The 15283-nt window shown below is 34.3% G+C and overlaps 1 protein-coding gene across 3 annotated transcripts in view; it reads right to left on the bottom strand.

Moving 5' to 3' along the window:
• Window positions 1-15283, bottom strand: part of ankfn1a (ankyrin repeat and fibronectin type III domain containing 1a) — a 184338-nt gene that overhangs the window by 101831 nt on the left and 67224 nt on the right. For all 3 annotated transcript variants that reach the window (XM_073918607.1, XM_073918608.1, XM_009306802.5), the window contains one exon: window positions 9374-9411. In XM_073918607.1, coding sequence (XP_073774708.1) covers window positions 9374-9411 — 38 coding nt within the window. The remainder of the gene's footprint in view (window positions 1-9373; window positions 9412-15283) is intronic.

The following is a 15283-nucleotide window of genomic DNA, read 5'->3' as shown; positions in this document are numbered from 1 at the left end:
GAAACTGCTGCTGGCAGTCTGGGATTTTCATGTACAACAGAAAATGGTCCGAAAAAGAGAAAATATCCAGTGGGCGGCAGTTCTGTGGGTGCAAATGCCTTGTTGATGCCAGAGGTCAGAGGAGAATGGCCAGACTGGTTCGCGCTGATATAAGGGCAACAATAACTAAAAAAAAAAACACTAATTACAACTGAGGTCTGTAGAGGGCATCTCTGAATGCACAACACATCAAACCTTGAGGCAGATGTGCTACAGCAGCAGAAGACCACACTGGATGGCACTCCTGTCAGCTAAGAAACTGAAGGAAGAAAACTGAGGCAACAATTTGCATCTGCTATGTAAAATTTATGCTGGATAAGTTGCTTCATTCCGCTGTGGTGACTCCTGGTGAATAAAGAGACTAAGCTGAAGGAAAATGAATGAATTATAAATAGTTTAAACAACCAATAGGCACTGACTGTGTTTAAAAGATACTAAAGATTCTCTAATTATAATAACTGTTTGTACATCCAAAAGTAAAGTCAAATTAGACTCATGGTGTGAATTTAAGTTAAACACCGAGCGCAATCTTTTATGATCTCCCATTTATCGCTGAACAGTACCAAACATGTCACTGCTCTGCAAAAAGTTCATATAAATTCATTTCATATAAAAAAATATGTAACTTTTCAGAATAGCAGGTCAGTTGAAATAACCTACCATAGGTTAATATTTAATAAAATAATATATAAATGGGCATCATGGTGGTGCAGTTGGTAGCACTATCGCCTCACAGTAAGAAGGCCGCTGGTTTAGGCCCCGACTGGGTCAGTTGGCATTTCTGTATAGAGTTTGCATGTTCTCCCCTTTTTTGCGTGGGTTTCCTCCGGGTGCTCTGGTTTCCCCCACAAGTCCTAAGACATGTGGTACAGGTGAATTGGGTAAACTAAATTGGACGTAGTGTATGAATGTGAATGAGAGTGTATGGGTGTTTCCCAGTGATGGGTTGCAGCTGGAAGGGTATACGCTGTGTAAAACATATGCTGAATAAATTGGTGCTGTGTTGACCCGTGATTAATAAAAGGACAAAGCCGGAAAGAAAATGATTGAATGAATAATAAGTAAATCAATCCTATTAAAATATAAATCATTATCATTAAAACACTGAAAATAAGTTAAATAAGTTGAATTGTTAAATTAAATAAGATATAATAATAGAACACAAATAAAATATAATTTAATTAAAAATATGAATTTGGCTATTACATAAACTACTGATAAAAAAAGGAGACCCCGTTATAGTCATGACAGCATGTATAATTCACACAAAATGACCCAAGTTTAATGTTGAGGGCCATAAGTATGAGTCAATTTGTTTGCCTACCTATTTTGGGGGTCAGTAGCCATTGACTTATTTTTTTTTTCATTTTATGAATCACCATAAATCACAATTTAAAAAAAAAAATTTTTAGCAAAAAATTGTCTTTAATGTTCTAAAAAAAGAAAAAAAAAGTCACATACATCAAGGAGAACCGTAGATAAATTTTCATCTATGCATTTAAATAATTTCAACCTGAAGGCGCCCACTACCTGAGAAGAAAATAAATGCTAACAAACTGTGTGACTGTGAAAAAACACTGAATTCGTTAAGCTAAACTGTTGGCACAAGATTAAGGACTCTATGATTCAATCCCGCAGCATTTAAAAGTCAAGTGTCGTATAAAGCTTATATAAACATTATAGAGACTTTTATGTAACCCTCCTTAACAAACTCGAGTGTTACCTCTATGTGTGGGCAACACAGATTTCTGTGTCCCAGGCTACTGTGAGTCAGCCTCATGTGGCTATATACTGAAACTATAACCCAGAACATTTAGTGTCAGCGAAAGTACAACTTATTCTGAGAACAACCTGGACTTTTTATTTTTTTAGGCACAAAAAATTCAGACATCAAAAGCAATGTTTCGATGGACAGTGTCACTTTTAAGTCTCTCGTGTCATCCATCATAGAGAACTGAGCCAGAGAGTGTCTCGACAGACTGAGTATAAATCAACCAACTGACAACGGATCCTGATGTTATCATTGTTCATTGGAAACAAATAGATGACAGTGACGTTCAGACTTGTAGTTTAATCCACCAAGCCATCTGTTGTTCTAAATATGGAACCAATTTTTGTGGCTTTTTTAACCTGTATAAATGATGCTTATAGGTTTTGTTTGTAATTTGCATGATGATCAATTAGGAGACTGATATAAATATCTTCTTTCATAATATCATGTCTTTCAAAACCAGACTTCCTTTCTCAATGGAGCACAAAAATAAGTGTTCTTATCCCTACAATAAAAATGAATGGTGGCCACAGCTGTCAAAGGTCTAGAAACACTTGGGAGAAGAAGTAGAGCAAAGCAAATGCCTGAATATTCTGCTCCATGGCATTCAATTGTACAGGGCCCAAGTGCAAGCTCTGCTCATGCACTGCTCACATTCATTCATAAAGCCAAGTTCACTCAAATCCTGCTTCAACATGACATTTCTTGGCATAAAGTCTAAACCACACTCTCAAAAATGAAGGTATAAGATCTGTCACTGTGGCAGTACCTTTTAAAAAAGTACTGTTCACTGTTGCACTTCACAGCTGCGCATTAGTAATGGCCCGATTCCACTGAGTGGTACGATACAGTACGGTATACACTTCTACAGGTATGTCCGTTTCCACTGTCAAAAGGTATCAAAAAGCAAACCGTAACGTACTACTTCCTGGGTACCCTTTCGGAAGGGTACCAAGCACAACAAAAGTATACCAAAAGGCGGAACAAGACGTGCACCTGTGATACGCCACTAGATCCTGCACAAGCTAGGAGAAGAAAACAAAGGAAGCGCCATTTTTTTTAAATACACGGCCAAAATATTACAGCGTAATGATATATACATATAATAACAAGCCATGGTAGACCTGCGCTTAAACAAACCTTGTCGTCATCTTGATGAACAGCCACAAAGCAGCAGAAGAGCAGAATCTACACTGTGTCTTGCTTTCTCGCTTGCACATCTATACATTGTATTTGAAATAACAAACTTGGTGAGCTGATGATAACAACGTTTGCATGATTACTGAAGTGCTTCGGACATCTGATCCTTTCAGAAATGGACAAACGTGAGACTGACATGTGAAAAAACTAAGGAGAAGGTGAATAAAAACAAAGAAGCAAATGATTCTTTCAGCAACCTAAAACATGAACAAACAGCCATGTTTAACTTATATCATCTCTTTTTAGACTTGCATGAACTTGGAATGATGGAATTACATTCTAACAAGAGGTTACATGTGCTGGTAACGATTAAAGATACATGCCATGAGGTTCACTTTTGCACATTTAAAGTACTACGAGGTACAAACTTATCCTTTTTTAGATATTAACATGTACCTTAAGGATCTGCAAGAAACAAAAAAGTACCTTTTGAAAAGGTAATATCCCAGTGACTGTGATTTTGTACCTTCATTTCTGAGTGGGGTAGATTAATTATGATATTTGTGGCTACAATACAGTATGCCTTATTGTGCGAAGCTACAAATAAAGCTTTAAATAGCAGACCTCTTGAAACATGCTGACATTATTAACCAGATATATTGTTAACAGTTGATTTGTGACCTTGAAGAGCACCTATTTTACCCCTTTTTCATAGTTTAAGATGTTAATATCCACTGCTGTATGGATATCCGTTATGTTAATGTACAAAATAAACCTGATTTAACATCCACAAACGGAGATTGAAGTGTCTTCTTTTATAATTGTACTGACATGCAACTGTGGGATTTTGATCCTATTTTAACGGGAGAAATTTTAAAATAAGAGACCTATTGTCTTTATATCACTCCAGTATGATAGTGGACACACTATACCTACACACAGTTCCAAACAGCTTCCAATAGATTCATCATAGAAGCCCTTTGAAAAATCTAAAGATGGAGAAAACCACCTTTAAATTTGTTCAAATGACACGTGTATAGTAATGTGCATTACTAATTAAAATTAAGTTATGTAAAGTAGTAAATTTACAAAATATCTTTATAACGTAAATGTATTATTCTAATGATTTCTGGCATAAAATAATACATTTTACTTATAAAATGTTTAGGCTATTGTCAAAAATTATACCTATGTGACTGGTCCAGGGTCAACTGTTTGTCAAAATCTTGACTGTAAATCACAGTAACGTTCTAAAAAACATTATTAGCTTTGAGAATAAAATCAAATATTCTATAATTTGCCTTGTAAATGCCACAGGTCTGTGGAACACACGTTAAACAGAACAAATCACATGTACAAAACCATAAGACATGTTCACATCTGATCAAAAAGTGGCTCATCCAAACAAATCTGTGCACACTACACACTAATGAAATGTTAGTCTTTGATTGTGTATGTGAGTGAGTGTGTATGTTTTAAGTTCTCTTCATTTTAAGAACTACCTGTCCAGGGGCTGCAGGTGGAAACTAGCAGCTGTGCTCAAACCTGGCACAAAGCATACTTCCTTTCGAGGTTAATGTATTGTTGCGCATGTCATTGTCAAAATAAAAAAGAAACTCAAAATCTGTTATTTTCTGTTTACTTGGTGGTTAAAGAAATAGTTTTCTGCCTTTGTTTACTCACCCTTTAGTTGTTCCAAACCCGTTTGACTTCTACTGAGAAAAAAGAAGATATTTTGAAGAAAACTGGAAACCTGTAACCACTGACTTTTGTATATTTGTGTCTTCCTAGTATGGATGTCGATGGTTACATGTTTTCAGCTTTCTTTAAAATATCTTCTTTACTGTTTATCAGATTAAGAAACTTATAAACATTTGGAACCACTTGAAGGTGAGTAAATTGTCATTTTTAGATGAACTACCCCTTTAAGGGTGTGTGTCCACTAATTAATTTCTTCTTTTTTATATAACTGACACATAACTGATAACACTACCGCATTTCTAAAAATACTCAGCTGTGAGTGCATCTCCAAATGTCAGAGTATCTCAAAAATCTTAGCGAGACTCTACCCCTTTCTACACTACTGGCATTTTTTAAAACCCTTGGCTTGAGAAAAAAATGCATCGGTGGACATGTACCCAATGTCATAGTAAGAAAATATTCACTGGCTGAGTGTTTACTTTTAATTAGAATTTGCAGTCATAAATATTCTAAGTTTAGGGAGTGTTGATAATGAGGACACATTTTACAAGATACTGATGCCCAACTGTTACATACCAAATCCTCCTCTATGATCTTGAAATAAGCTAAATCTGTCTCTTTAGTAAATTAATAAGATTCAGCTCATTCACAAAACAGATACTGGTATAACATCTGTGTGACAATTTCTCCAGGTCAAAAGAACTTTAAACTCTCTTACATTTATGAAATGTATAGTGGTATAACAATTGCTGTATTTTTATGTTTTAATTTTTTGGAATTTAGTGAAGTGAAAGTAAATAAAAGTACCCTGATAAAGTACAGATCCATAAAAAAAAAAAAAAAAACTAATAGCGAAGTAAAAATATTTAGTTCCTCTCCAGTGTCCACCAACAAACAGCAACATGTTGACAGATAAGGTAATTATCAGGTTACGTAACTAGTTTGGATTGATCCGATTTGTTTGACATTTCAGTACAGAATAACTCAGTTACACTTTCTAATAAGCCCATGCTCATTACTTCTGTTTATAATCATTTATAATCAAGCATAAAAATGTAATAAATGTATCTATAGACACAACAAAACTATACTGTATTATAATGACACATATAGCTACATTTATAATAGTGCTATTAATACTTAGATGTGCAATAGGTGATTGTCTTCAGAAACATTTTTGTTGTGCTGGTTGAAAGTTTCTTCACATTCCAATAATAATAATTCAAGTAAATTATCTAAATATATTCATATGTATTTTTTTATTCTATGTGAGACATAAAACTAAAAAATGTATACATGCAGATCCGCCGTTTGTGCATTGATGCACTGTGTGTTCATGAGAGAGAGCTGTAAAAACATGCTGAATCAAAACTTTTTAAAACCCTGAATCAAGAGTTACCTTTGCACACTGGAGAAAGGATGACACCATGGCTGATGGATTTCTTTTAGACAGGTAATCTGCTGTTTTATAACTATTTTAGTCACGCAGAGCTCATGTGGATGTTGTTGTTACAAATGGGTTACTGTACGCACAGAAGTGTTGTTCAGCCACTGAAATCTCCCAGTGAAAGATTGATGTGACTATTTTCAGTTTCATAAGGGACCTTTTACAGCATCGATAATGTAGATTTTATTTAGTTTATTTAGTAAATAATGCTATTTTGCCTAGCCTGCTTTACTGAGGTGAAGTTGGTTCATTATTAACACTACATTGGTTCATTTTTGAACCATGGCGACCTGTGACGCGCCCCTATATTGTTTACCGCTACTCTGAATTTTCAGTCTAAAATAGCATGCAAGTATGGCTTAGTAATAAGTCCTGCACACCGCTGGACAAGCACTAGTCGCTTTTAACACATGATAGAGGGTTCTGCTGTCCCCTTTAAGATGTGTGTGCTCATATTTCAGGAGGCAGGGAAGGGACTGTGGTTCAAAGATTTATGCTAACAGGTTAGCATTGTGGAATCACCTACTGCACCTTTGATAGTGATGTATTTCATTTTCAGTATACATACATTATATTTATATAATGTTTTAAAAGGCTTTAAAATGTTTTATATTATGTTTTATATAGGGTTTTAAAAGCCCTGTTTCCTGATAAATATTTATTGTGAGTCATAATACAATTACTAAGCTGTAGAAATGCTTCATTAATGGCTTAAATTAAAATGAAACAGGATGTCATTTTCAAATGCTAAGCGTGCATCATAAAAACACGTTTTTACATAAAGTGTGGTTCTACCAAACATATATTACACCTTACATTTGAAGAGACAATAAAACGTAAAATAGAGACATATTTTCAGCATCTAAATGTACAATACTGTCATTAAGTAGACTTCATTCATTCATTCATTTTCTTTTCGGTCCAGTGCCTTTATTAATCGGTGGTCACCACAGCGGAATGAACCGCCAACTTATCCAGCACATGTTTCACGCAGCAGATGCCCTTCTAGCTGCAACCCATCTCTGGGAAACATCCATACACACTCATTCACAATTATACACTACGGACAATTTAGCCAACCCAGTTCACCTATACCGCATGTCTTTGGACTGTGGGAGAAACCAGAGCACCCGGAGGTAACCCGCGCAAACACAGGAAGAACATGTAAACTCCACACAGAAACGCCAACTGACCCAGCAGAGGCTCAAACCAGTGACCTTCTTGCTGTGAGGCGACTTTAATACCTACTGCGCCACCGTTAAGTAGATTATTCATGTGAATCATGACAGACAGACTAATTAATACTTATAAATGCGCATGAATCTATACATATATGTATATGGTTACACTATATACATAAATATGAACTAGGGCTGCAAAATATATTGTTTCAGCATCAATATCACATTGTGCAATAGTCCTATTGTAATTAAACAAAAAACACAGTTCCGTAAAAAAGTAAAAGATTTTAAGGTCTGTGATTATGTTCGATTTCAAGTGAATTTTAACCATATTTTTTACAGATTCACTCCCCTACAAAGTCATCACAATCAATGTAATATTGTGAATTATTTCCAAATAGAGTCATCTTGTGAAATTACATTTATACAGCAAAATAAATTGCAAAAAAACTTAATATCGCAATGTCAGTTTTTTTCCAATATCGTTCAACCCGATGAACGTATATTAAAAAATGAAATGCGTTACTTATAAATATTAATAACATTATTATAAATGTACCTATAACTATCAATACTGTATACATCACGTCTCTTTATAAATACATTCATAGAATTGTTATGCTTGATTCTAAATAATTCTAAACATAATTCATTATGAGCATGGGCTTCATAGAAAGTGCTACCAAGAACTCTTTCAGCATTTGCTAAAACATCCCATAAGCAAGCCTTCACTTCATGTGTATTAGTTTTGAAGAGAAGCTCTCAAAAGCATGCGTAAATGTCAAATAGATTTACAGCCCTTTGAAGACTACCCCAAAAAAGTCCTGAAAGCATTATTAGTACAAAGCAATTAATGCATAAACATTCCTGCATAAAATACTTTTTTTAAATAATTCACATCATTTAATTGCAAAACAATGCATCACCGCCACACTGTTGTAGAGTATATCTCTGCAAAGAAAGCCAAAGGACTTGATTATGTCTTCCTGAGGCTTGAACGCAGCATCCATTGACTTGATCTCCATGGCAACACTACTAGTGCCATATTTCTTAATGGATACCATGGGCTCCACTGATTCAGACTGCAGGCAGCACGGTTTCTCACCAAGGGAAAAGCATTCAGAACAGCTTCCCCTCTGCAGCTATTAGACGTCCGCATGCAAACACACTCCTACCCAAACAAACTGACAGGTTAGGGGCTTAAAAACCTCATAAGAGGTTCTCGTGGTTGTAGTAAATGTGTTGTTGGGTTGATCTGAACACAATGCCTGACTGCAGCATTGGAATGGATTGGCAAACACCTGTAGAGCTATTACACACCAACCATTAACACAGAGTCCAGCGCAACGCAAGGTAATTTCTGGGTGCTATATTTAGAATGATTCCCTTTTAACAAAAAATGGATCGAGGTATTAAAGTGGAACCTTTTATTTTGCTGACCTATAATGTCAATGTATTCATCCGCAAATGCACTGCTGCTTCTTATAAACAAATTGCAGCAGATTAAATGAACGAATGCATTAGGAAACATTAAATATTGCAGATGCAGTTCGTTTGAGAGGTCACAAAACAGATATTTACGGAGCTCCTTCTGATCAGGTGACCAAACAAGCCAATTATGTTCTAATAATAGCACATGGAACACTCTTGGATATTGGCTGCTTCTGAGGTATGTTGTCTGCGAGTTAACTAAGCCCCCATGGAGTCATATTGATGATATTGATTGAAAAAAAACTATAAGCTAGCTTGCTCTTCTTTGCATTTTTATGGAACCAGAAATCAAAGAGTGAATCGCTAATAATAACAGAATGATAAAAAAGTCTTAAATAACAAGAGGATTCTGGATTCTTGCTTCTAAAAATATAAATAATAAATAAAAGAGTTTAAATAAAGGATCCAAGCTCATTAGGCATCTGTGTTTTCACTTTAACTATACACTAATCATTATCTGATTTCTGAGTTTCCGTGAGTGTGTCAGGTTTGTGAACAATATAACATTTGATAGCACCATCATTAGTTCAACATCTGTTCATTGTTCATTTCTGGAAGTTTAAGAAGGTAAAGTATGTTGGAATAATAAAAAAAAACACTTACTTTTTATGGGTTTCGTATCTGCCAGTGGCTCCAAGACTCTGCAAAATTAAACAAACAAAAGAGTCAGACTCAAAGCTTGTATAAATGAACAGTAGCTAATTATAAACTACAGTAGATTGCAAATTGTCAAGGTTAAACAGTGATGCTCTTTTCAGAAGCCTCAAGTCAAATTAAAGGCTTGTTTTTGAAGGTTTATAGTTTGTTGTAGTTTTAAAGCTTGAGTTTTGAAGGTCATGCAGTCTATTAGAAAACAACTAGCAGGTTAGATAGACAGACAAATATCAAAATGGTAACATGTACGCTGGTAACCTTTTGACAAGATGCCAATAGTTACTTACAATTTAGAAAAGTTGCTAATATAGTCAACCCAGGCTCATTGTGGAAACGTAGCCCCGCGGACGTTTCTGGAGACAGCAAAATACGTCCCGGGAGTTTTTGTTTTAATTTGTTGTTAATTAATGTGGTAAAACATTAGCATTAAAACAGAAACGTGCTGACTCTTTTTAGACTTTGCTATCATTTTTAAAAGAGATTTTTACAATCTAGCAAAGTTGCTAACAGTTCAGCAATGCAGCTAAAGCCATTGTCACACAGACCATTGTCAAAACATTAATGTAGTAAAACATTAGCATTAAAACAAACATGCTGTCTCTCTTTAAAACATGTTTGCAATGTTTAAAATAGAGTCAGCATGTTTATGTTTATACATTTAGTTAGCATGTTTTAACATGTTCCTATATTATTTAACATGTTGCAAATATGTTTTAGCAAGTTGTTAACATGTTTTAATATGTAGCTATAAATTAATCTGTAGCTAACTTGTTTTAGCAAGTTGTTAGCTTGTTTTAACATGTTGCTAGACAAGATATAACATTTACTTACAATTTAGCAACGTCTCAACCACATTTTTACTTCGCTAGCACATTTATCGCATACAAAGGTAAGAGGGTTGGGTTAGAAGGCGTGGCATAAAATGTAGAGCCCGGGGGGGTTGTGTGTGGTGGTTGGGGCCAGGGGAGTGGGGGGGGGGACGTCGATAGGGGGGTTGGGAGATGTGTTGGGGATTGTGGGTGCGTGTGAGGAGGGGAATCGGTAAAATCAGGTGCCAGATCAGATTACAGATGTGCCATATCTGGATCCAGCTGGTTCCATCACAAATTAAGTCCTGGTTTGAACAGTTTCCTATTATTTAGCATGTATTTAGCAATTTGTAGTAAGCTGTTAGCATGTTTTAACATGCTGCTAGCAAGTGTCATTGCTGGCCATTGTCAAAACAGCAATGTACCAAAACACTAGCATCAAACCATAAACATGCTGACTCTTTAAACATTGCTAACATGTTTGAAACGTGTCAGCATGTTTATGTTTTGACATTTAGTTAGCATTTAATTGGTTCCTAGTATTATTTAACTTATTTCTAGCATGTTTAGTAAGCTGTTAGCATGTTTTAACATGCCACTAGCAAGTGTACAATATTTTAGCAATGGCAAGATGGTAATAATTACTTACAATTTAGCACAGTTGCTAACATAATTCAACAGGCTGCTACCACATTTTAACTTTAGTAGCACATTCTTGCTCATTGCTAGCTGCACTGTCAAAACATTAATGTACTAAAACATTAGTTAAAACATTGCTAGCATGTTTAAGAGTCTGCATGATAATATTGTGACATTTGCTAGCAAGTGTAACATTTTAACAAGTAGCTAACATCCTAACAAGTATAATTTACCATGTTTTTAACATTTAAAAAAAACTGTTACAACGTTTGAATTCATTGTTTGTACATCTTAACCATGTTTAGAATGTATATCAAGTTGCTAGCATTTACATTTAGTTTAACATTTGTTTTTACACATTACTATTCCATTTTATAAAGTTGCAGATTTTTTTTCCAAGCATGAAAATAAGTCTGAACTGAGTTTAGGTCAAACAATAGGTAAGATCTGACCTGAGTTTAATGTTAAAAGTTGCAGAAGAGATGAAGTCAGATGTTTTAGTCAGAGAAGTATATTAACTTTAAATAGCTTAATAGTAAGCTGCCTTTAATAAACCAATAAAGTTGATTGCTAATTAATATACTGCATTTATATCCTTTTAAATCTTCAATATTCAAATTTAAAAACCTTTGATTTGAAAGAAAATCAGACGTAACATAATTTTCCAAACAAATACTATGTATAGGTATTGTTTTACCCATAAGTTAAATAAAGGCAACAAGAGAAAAATGCATGAAAATAAAGTGCCAGAATTACTGTTCTAGAATTCCACAGCAGGCAAAGTGATGGTTAAAACAGATGTGTAAATGTGGCCCCTCTTTGCTTATGTAAGGTGAGTTAATGACATTAACACTCTCTATAACTTAAGGCCAAACAGAGATATTCAATATTTTTTTAATAACAACATAATCAATACAGACACCTTAGTACTTCTTTTACCAGAAACTGCGTCCTCACGCTTGGGAATGGCAAGTCTCACTGTTGTCATAGCAACTTTCGAGAATATGTTTTGAAAATTACCTTTCCTGTGCATATTCTTTCATCTGGCATCTGACGCCATGCACAAGTGCTGAAACCAGTCCATCTCAATCAACTACAAATGCATCAAACTCATGCAGAGTAAAATGCTTCATTAGTATTATTACGGTTGAAACATGTAAAGTAAAAGGGGGTTGCACAATTATGTTTATCCAGGTACAGCGTACAGTACAGTATGTTCTTTACATGTATTACATGGGATTTTAATAACAGCAGGGGTGTTTTAGTCCAAGGAGAAAATGGAGCAAAAAAATTCTGACAAAAAATAATTGCATGTTACAAAAATAAAAGCTGTTTTAGGATGTTTACAAGACAACCTGACTATTGTTTTTTATGCTTATTTGTCTTGTAAACAACTCTACAAATTAGCATGGATGGGTCAAAATGAATGCATATTGATGGACCAATTACCAAGCAAACAACTTACTCTTTCATTTACAAAAATGACTGAAAAATAAATGATCTGCAAGGAAAGTGTTTTAACAAACAATAAAAATAAACATTTGTGTCTTCAACAATGATGAAACCTGTGTATTTATTGACTAAGTGTGAAAAGATGGTAAAAAGAATGACTACTAAAAAGAGTAGCTAAATAATGGACAAATAAAAGCTGCACAAAATGATTTTATAGCATTAATGTTATTGAGTTAGCATTTTTTCCATCATGTACTAAAACCAAAACCAATAATTGAATAGTAATTTGAGTAACAGATTTAGAAGGCTCTTTTAGATCTTTTTTTTTTTTTTTAAATAGGGTAGGGCGAAATAAAATATATACATATTTTGTCAGTTTTTAGTTTTTGAAATATTATTTGCAGCGTATGTTGCTGTGTTGGTATATTGGTTGAATCCTGACTGTTAAAAAAAATAACAAAAAGCTAAATGAATAAATTAAAAATAAAATAATAAAATAGAATAAATATAATGAAATAAATAATTGCAAATACTTAACTTAAATATATACATACATACATACATACATACATAAATAAATAAATAAATAAATAAATAAATAAATAAATAAATAAATAAATAAATAAATAAATAAATAAACGATCTGTGAGGACAGTGTTTTACACAGGGTTAAAATAAACATTTGTGTCTTTAACAATGATGAAACCTGTGGTTTTTTGATTCAAGTGTGAAAAGATGGTGAGGATAATGACTGTTAGTTGAAAATGGACAAATAAAAGCTACACAAAATGATTTTATTGCATGAATGTTAATGATTTGGCATTTAAACCATGTACTAAAACCAAAAATATAAATATTAAGTTGAGTAGCAGATTGGGAAGACTCTTTTAAATGTATATATCAAGGGAGGGTAAAACTAAAAGATTATAATTTGTCAGTATTTAGTTTTTAAATATATTATTTCTCTTAATATTTTGCTGTGTATTTTTCTATGCTGGTATCTTGGTTGTTTTATGCAAATCATTGATAATTAAATTACCATAAATTGTTCTATTCCAGCATACTGTTTGTTTTGCACAGTTGATGCCCTTCCAGCTGCAACCCAGTACCTGGAAACACCCATACACACCCAATTTAGTTTCAATTGACCTATACCACATGTTTTACGACTTTGAAGGAAACAGAAGCACCAGGGGGAAGCCGGCGATGCACGCAAACACGAGGAGAGCATGCAAACTCCAAACACAGAAATGCCAACTGGCCCAGCAGAGACTCGAACCAGCGACCTTCTTGCTGTGAGACGACAGTGCTAACCACTGAGCCACTGTATCTGCTGGATATAACTTTATATATTCTTTTAGTTTCAGAATTTATGTTTTTTATTATTTATTATTAATTCATTTAAAATCAGCCTCCCTGTTTTAAAGAAACATTTATGCAGCTCAAGAATCTCAAGATGTTCTGTAGTTGTTAGTTCGCTGATATATTTTGCATCCATTATTTGTTAAAGGAAGTCATTAAGGTAATTTTCACAAGAGGCATTCTTAATTAGATTTAATGTGATTTGGAAACAGGAACACACAGTAATAAGCCTTTAGATATTTGAACAAAAGACATCTGCATTTTTAAACTGTAATTATCTAGACCACAGCTGATGAAAGTAATACCTGAAATGATATACTTGTGCCAATGAGTTTTGAAAACACTGCTTAAGGCCCAAACACACCAAATGTGGCTGTCGGCCAACATCGAGCCATTGCTGAGACGTGGTCAGCTTTGTTTTAAAAAAATAAATTAAAATGAAAGGAACAGTTCACCCAAAAAAATGTGAATTTACTCACTAAGGTTTTACTATTTACACTCAGGTAGTGGTGATGAGGTTCTTTGTTCTGTTTAACAGAAAAGAAGATATTTTAAAGAACATTGAAAACTGGCAGCCACTGAAATCTAAAGTAGAAAAAAATCCAACTATTGAACTCCGTAAGAAGCTGCGTCAATCTTTGCTTTATTTAATAAATGACTTGCGTCTCAGAAGACAACAAAGTCATCAGATGCAGAGAACAGATGCTCTTGTCAGTTCTGAAGGTAATTAATAATATAATAACACTAACACTGGAATTTTAGAATAACCAAAACAACATTTCAGATGTTTTACAGTGTGAAAAGCCTGCTAATTTGTCCATTCACACACATTTTTTTTAACATCACATGATCTCTTATAACAAAATCAAGTGTTGCCTTCGTAGCTTATGCCCAACTTATTGAAGAAAACGTTTATCCTACTCAGTTATGCGCTTATAATTTTTATGTGCATTTTCAAAATGTATGCGCATATTTGCTTTTCCATCAACCAATTTTTTTATACGCATGTCTAAAATGCGCATAAAAACAGGTGGATGGAAATGGAGCTACTGGCTAACATTCTTCAAAATATTTTTCGACAGAAACTCAACCATGATTGAATTTCAATTCATTTTCAATGCACAAACATATTCATAAAAACAAATACCCTACTGCATGAATTGTCATTATAGGCTGCTTTATACATCTGCACTGAGTGATCAGTATGACTCACGGAGCCTGCCTTGTGCATAGTCGTGCATTTATACTTCTATATGCTCTTTGTGTTGCTCTGCAAAAACACTTCCAAAACACTTGCTGGCAGTAGGTTTTTATGTTCCTCTGTGTTGTGTTTCTTCCAGCCTGATCTCATGAGCAAATATAAGTATTTTACGTTTTGTCAGTTTAGTGGCTAATTCCTACGAATTCGTACGAGTTCAGTCGTATAAAAATGTACGATTTTAAAAAGAAGGCGTGGCACCTAACCCCACCCCTAACCCCAACCGTCATTGGGTGATGAGCAAATCGTACTAAATTGTACGAATTAGATCTTACAAATTCATACGAATTAGCCACTAAATCAAAAAGTTATTGCCGTGAGAGTTGGTTTCTTTACTGG

Source organism: Danio rerio, chromosome 12, assembly GCF_049306965.1.
Source record: "Danio rerio strain Tuebingen ecotype United States chromosome 12, GRCz12tu, whole genome shotgun sequence".
Taxonomy (NCBI): domain Eukaryota; kingdom Metazoa; phylum Chordata; class Actinopteri; order Cypriniformes; family Danionidae; genus Danio; species Danio rerio.
This window is presented reverse-complemented; position numbering and strand designations above follow the sequence as displayed.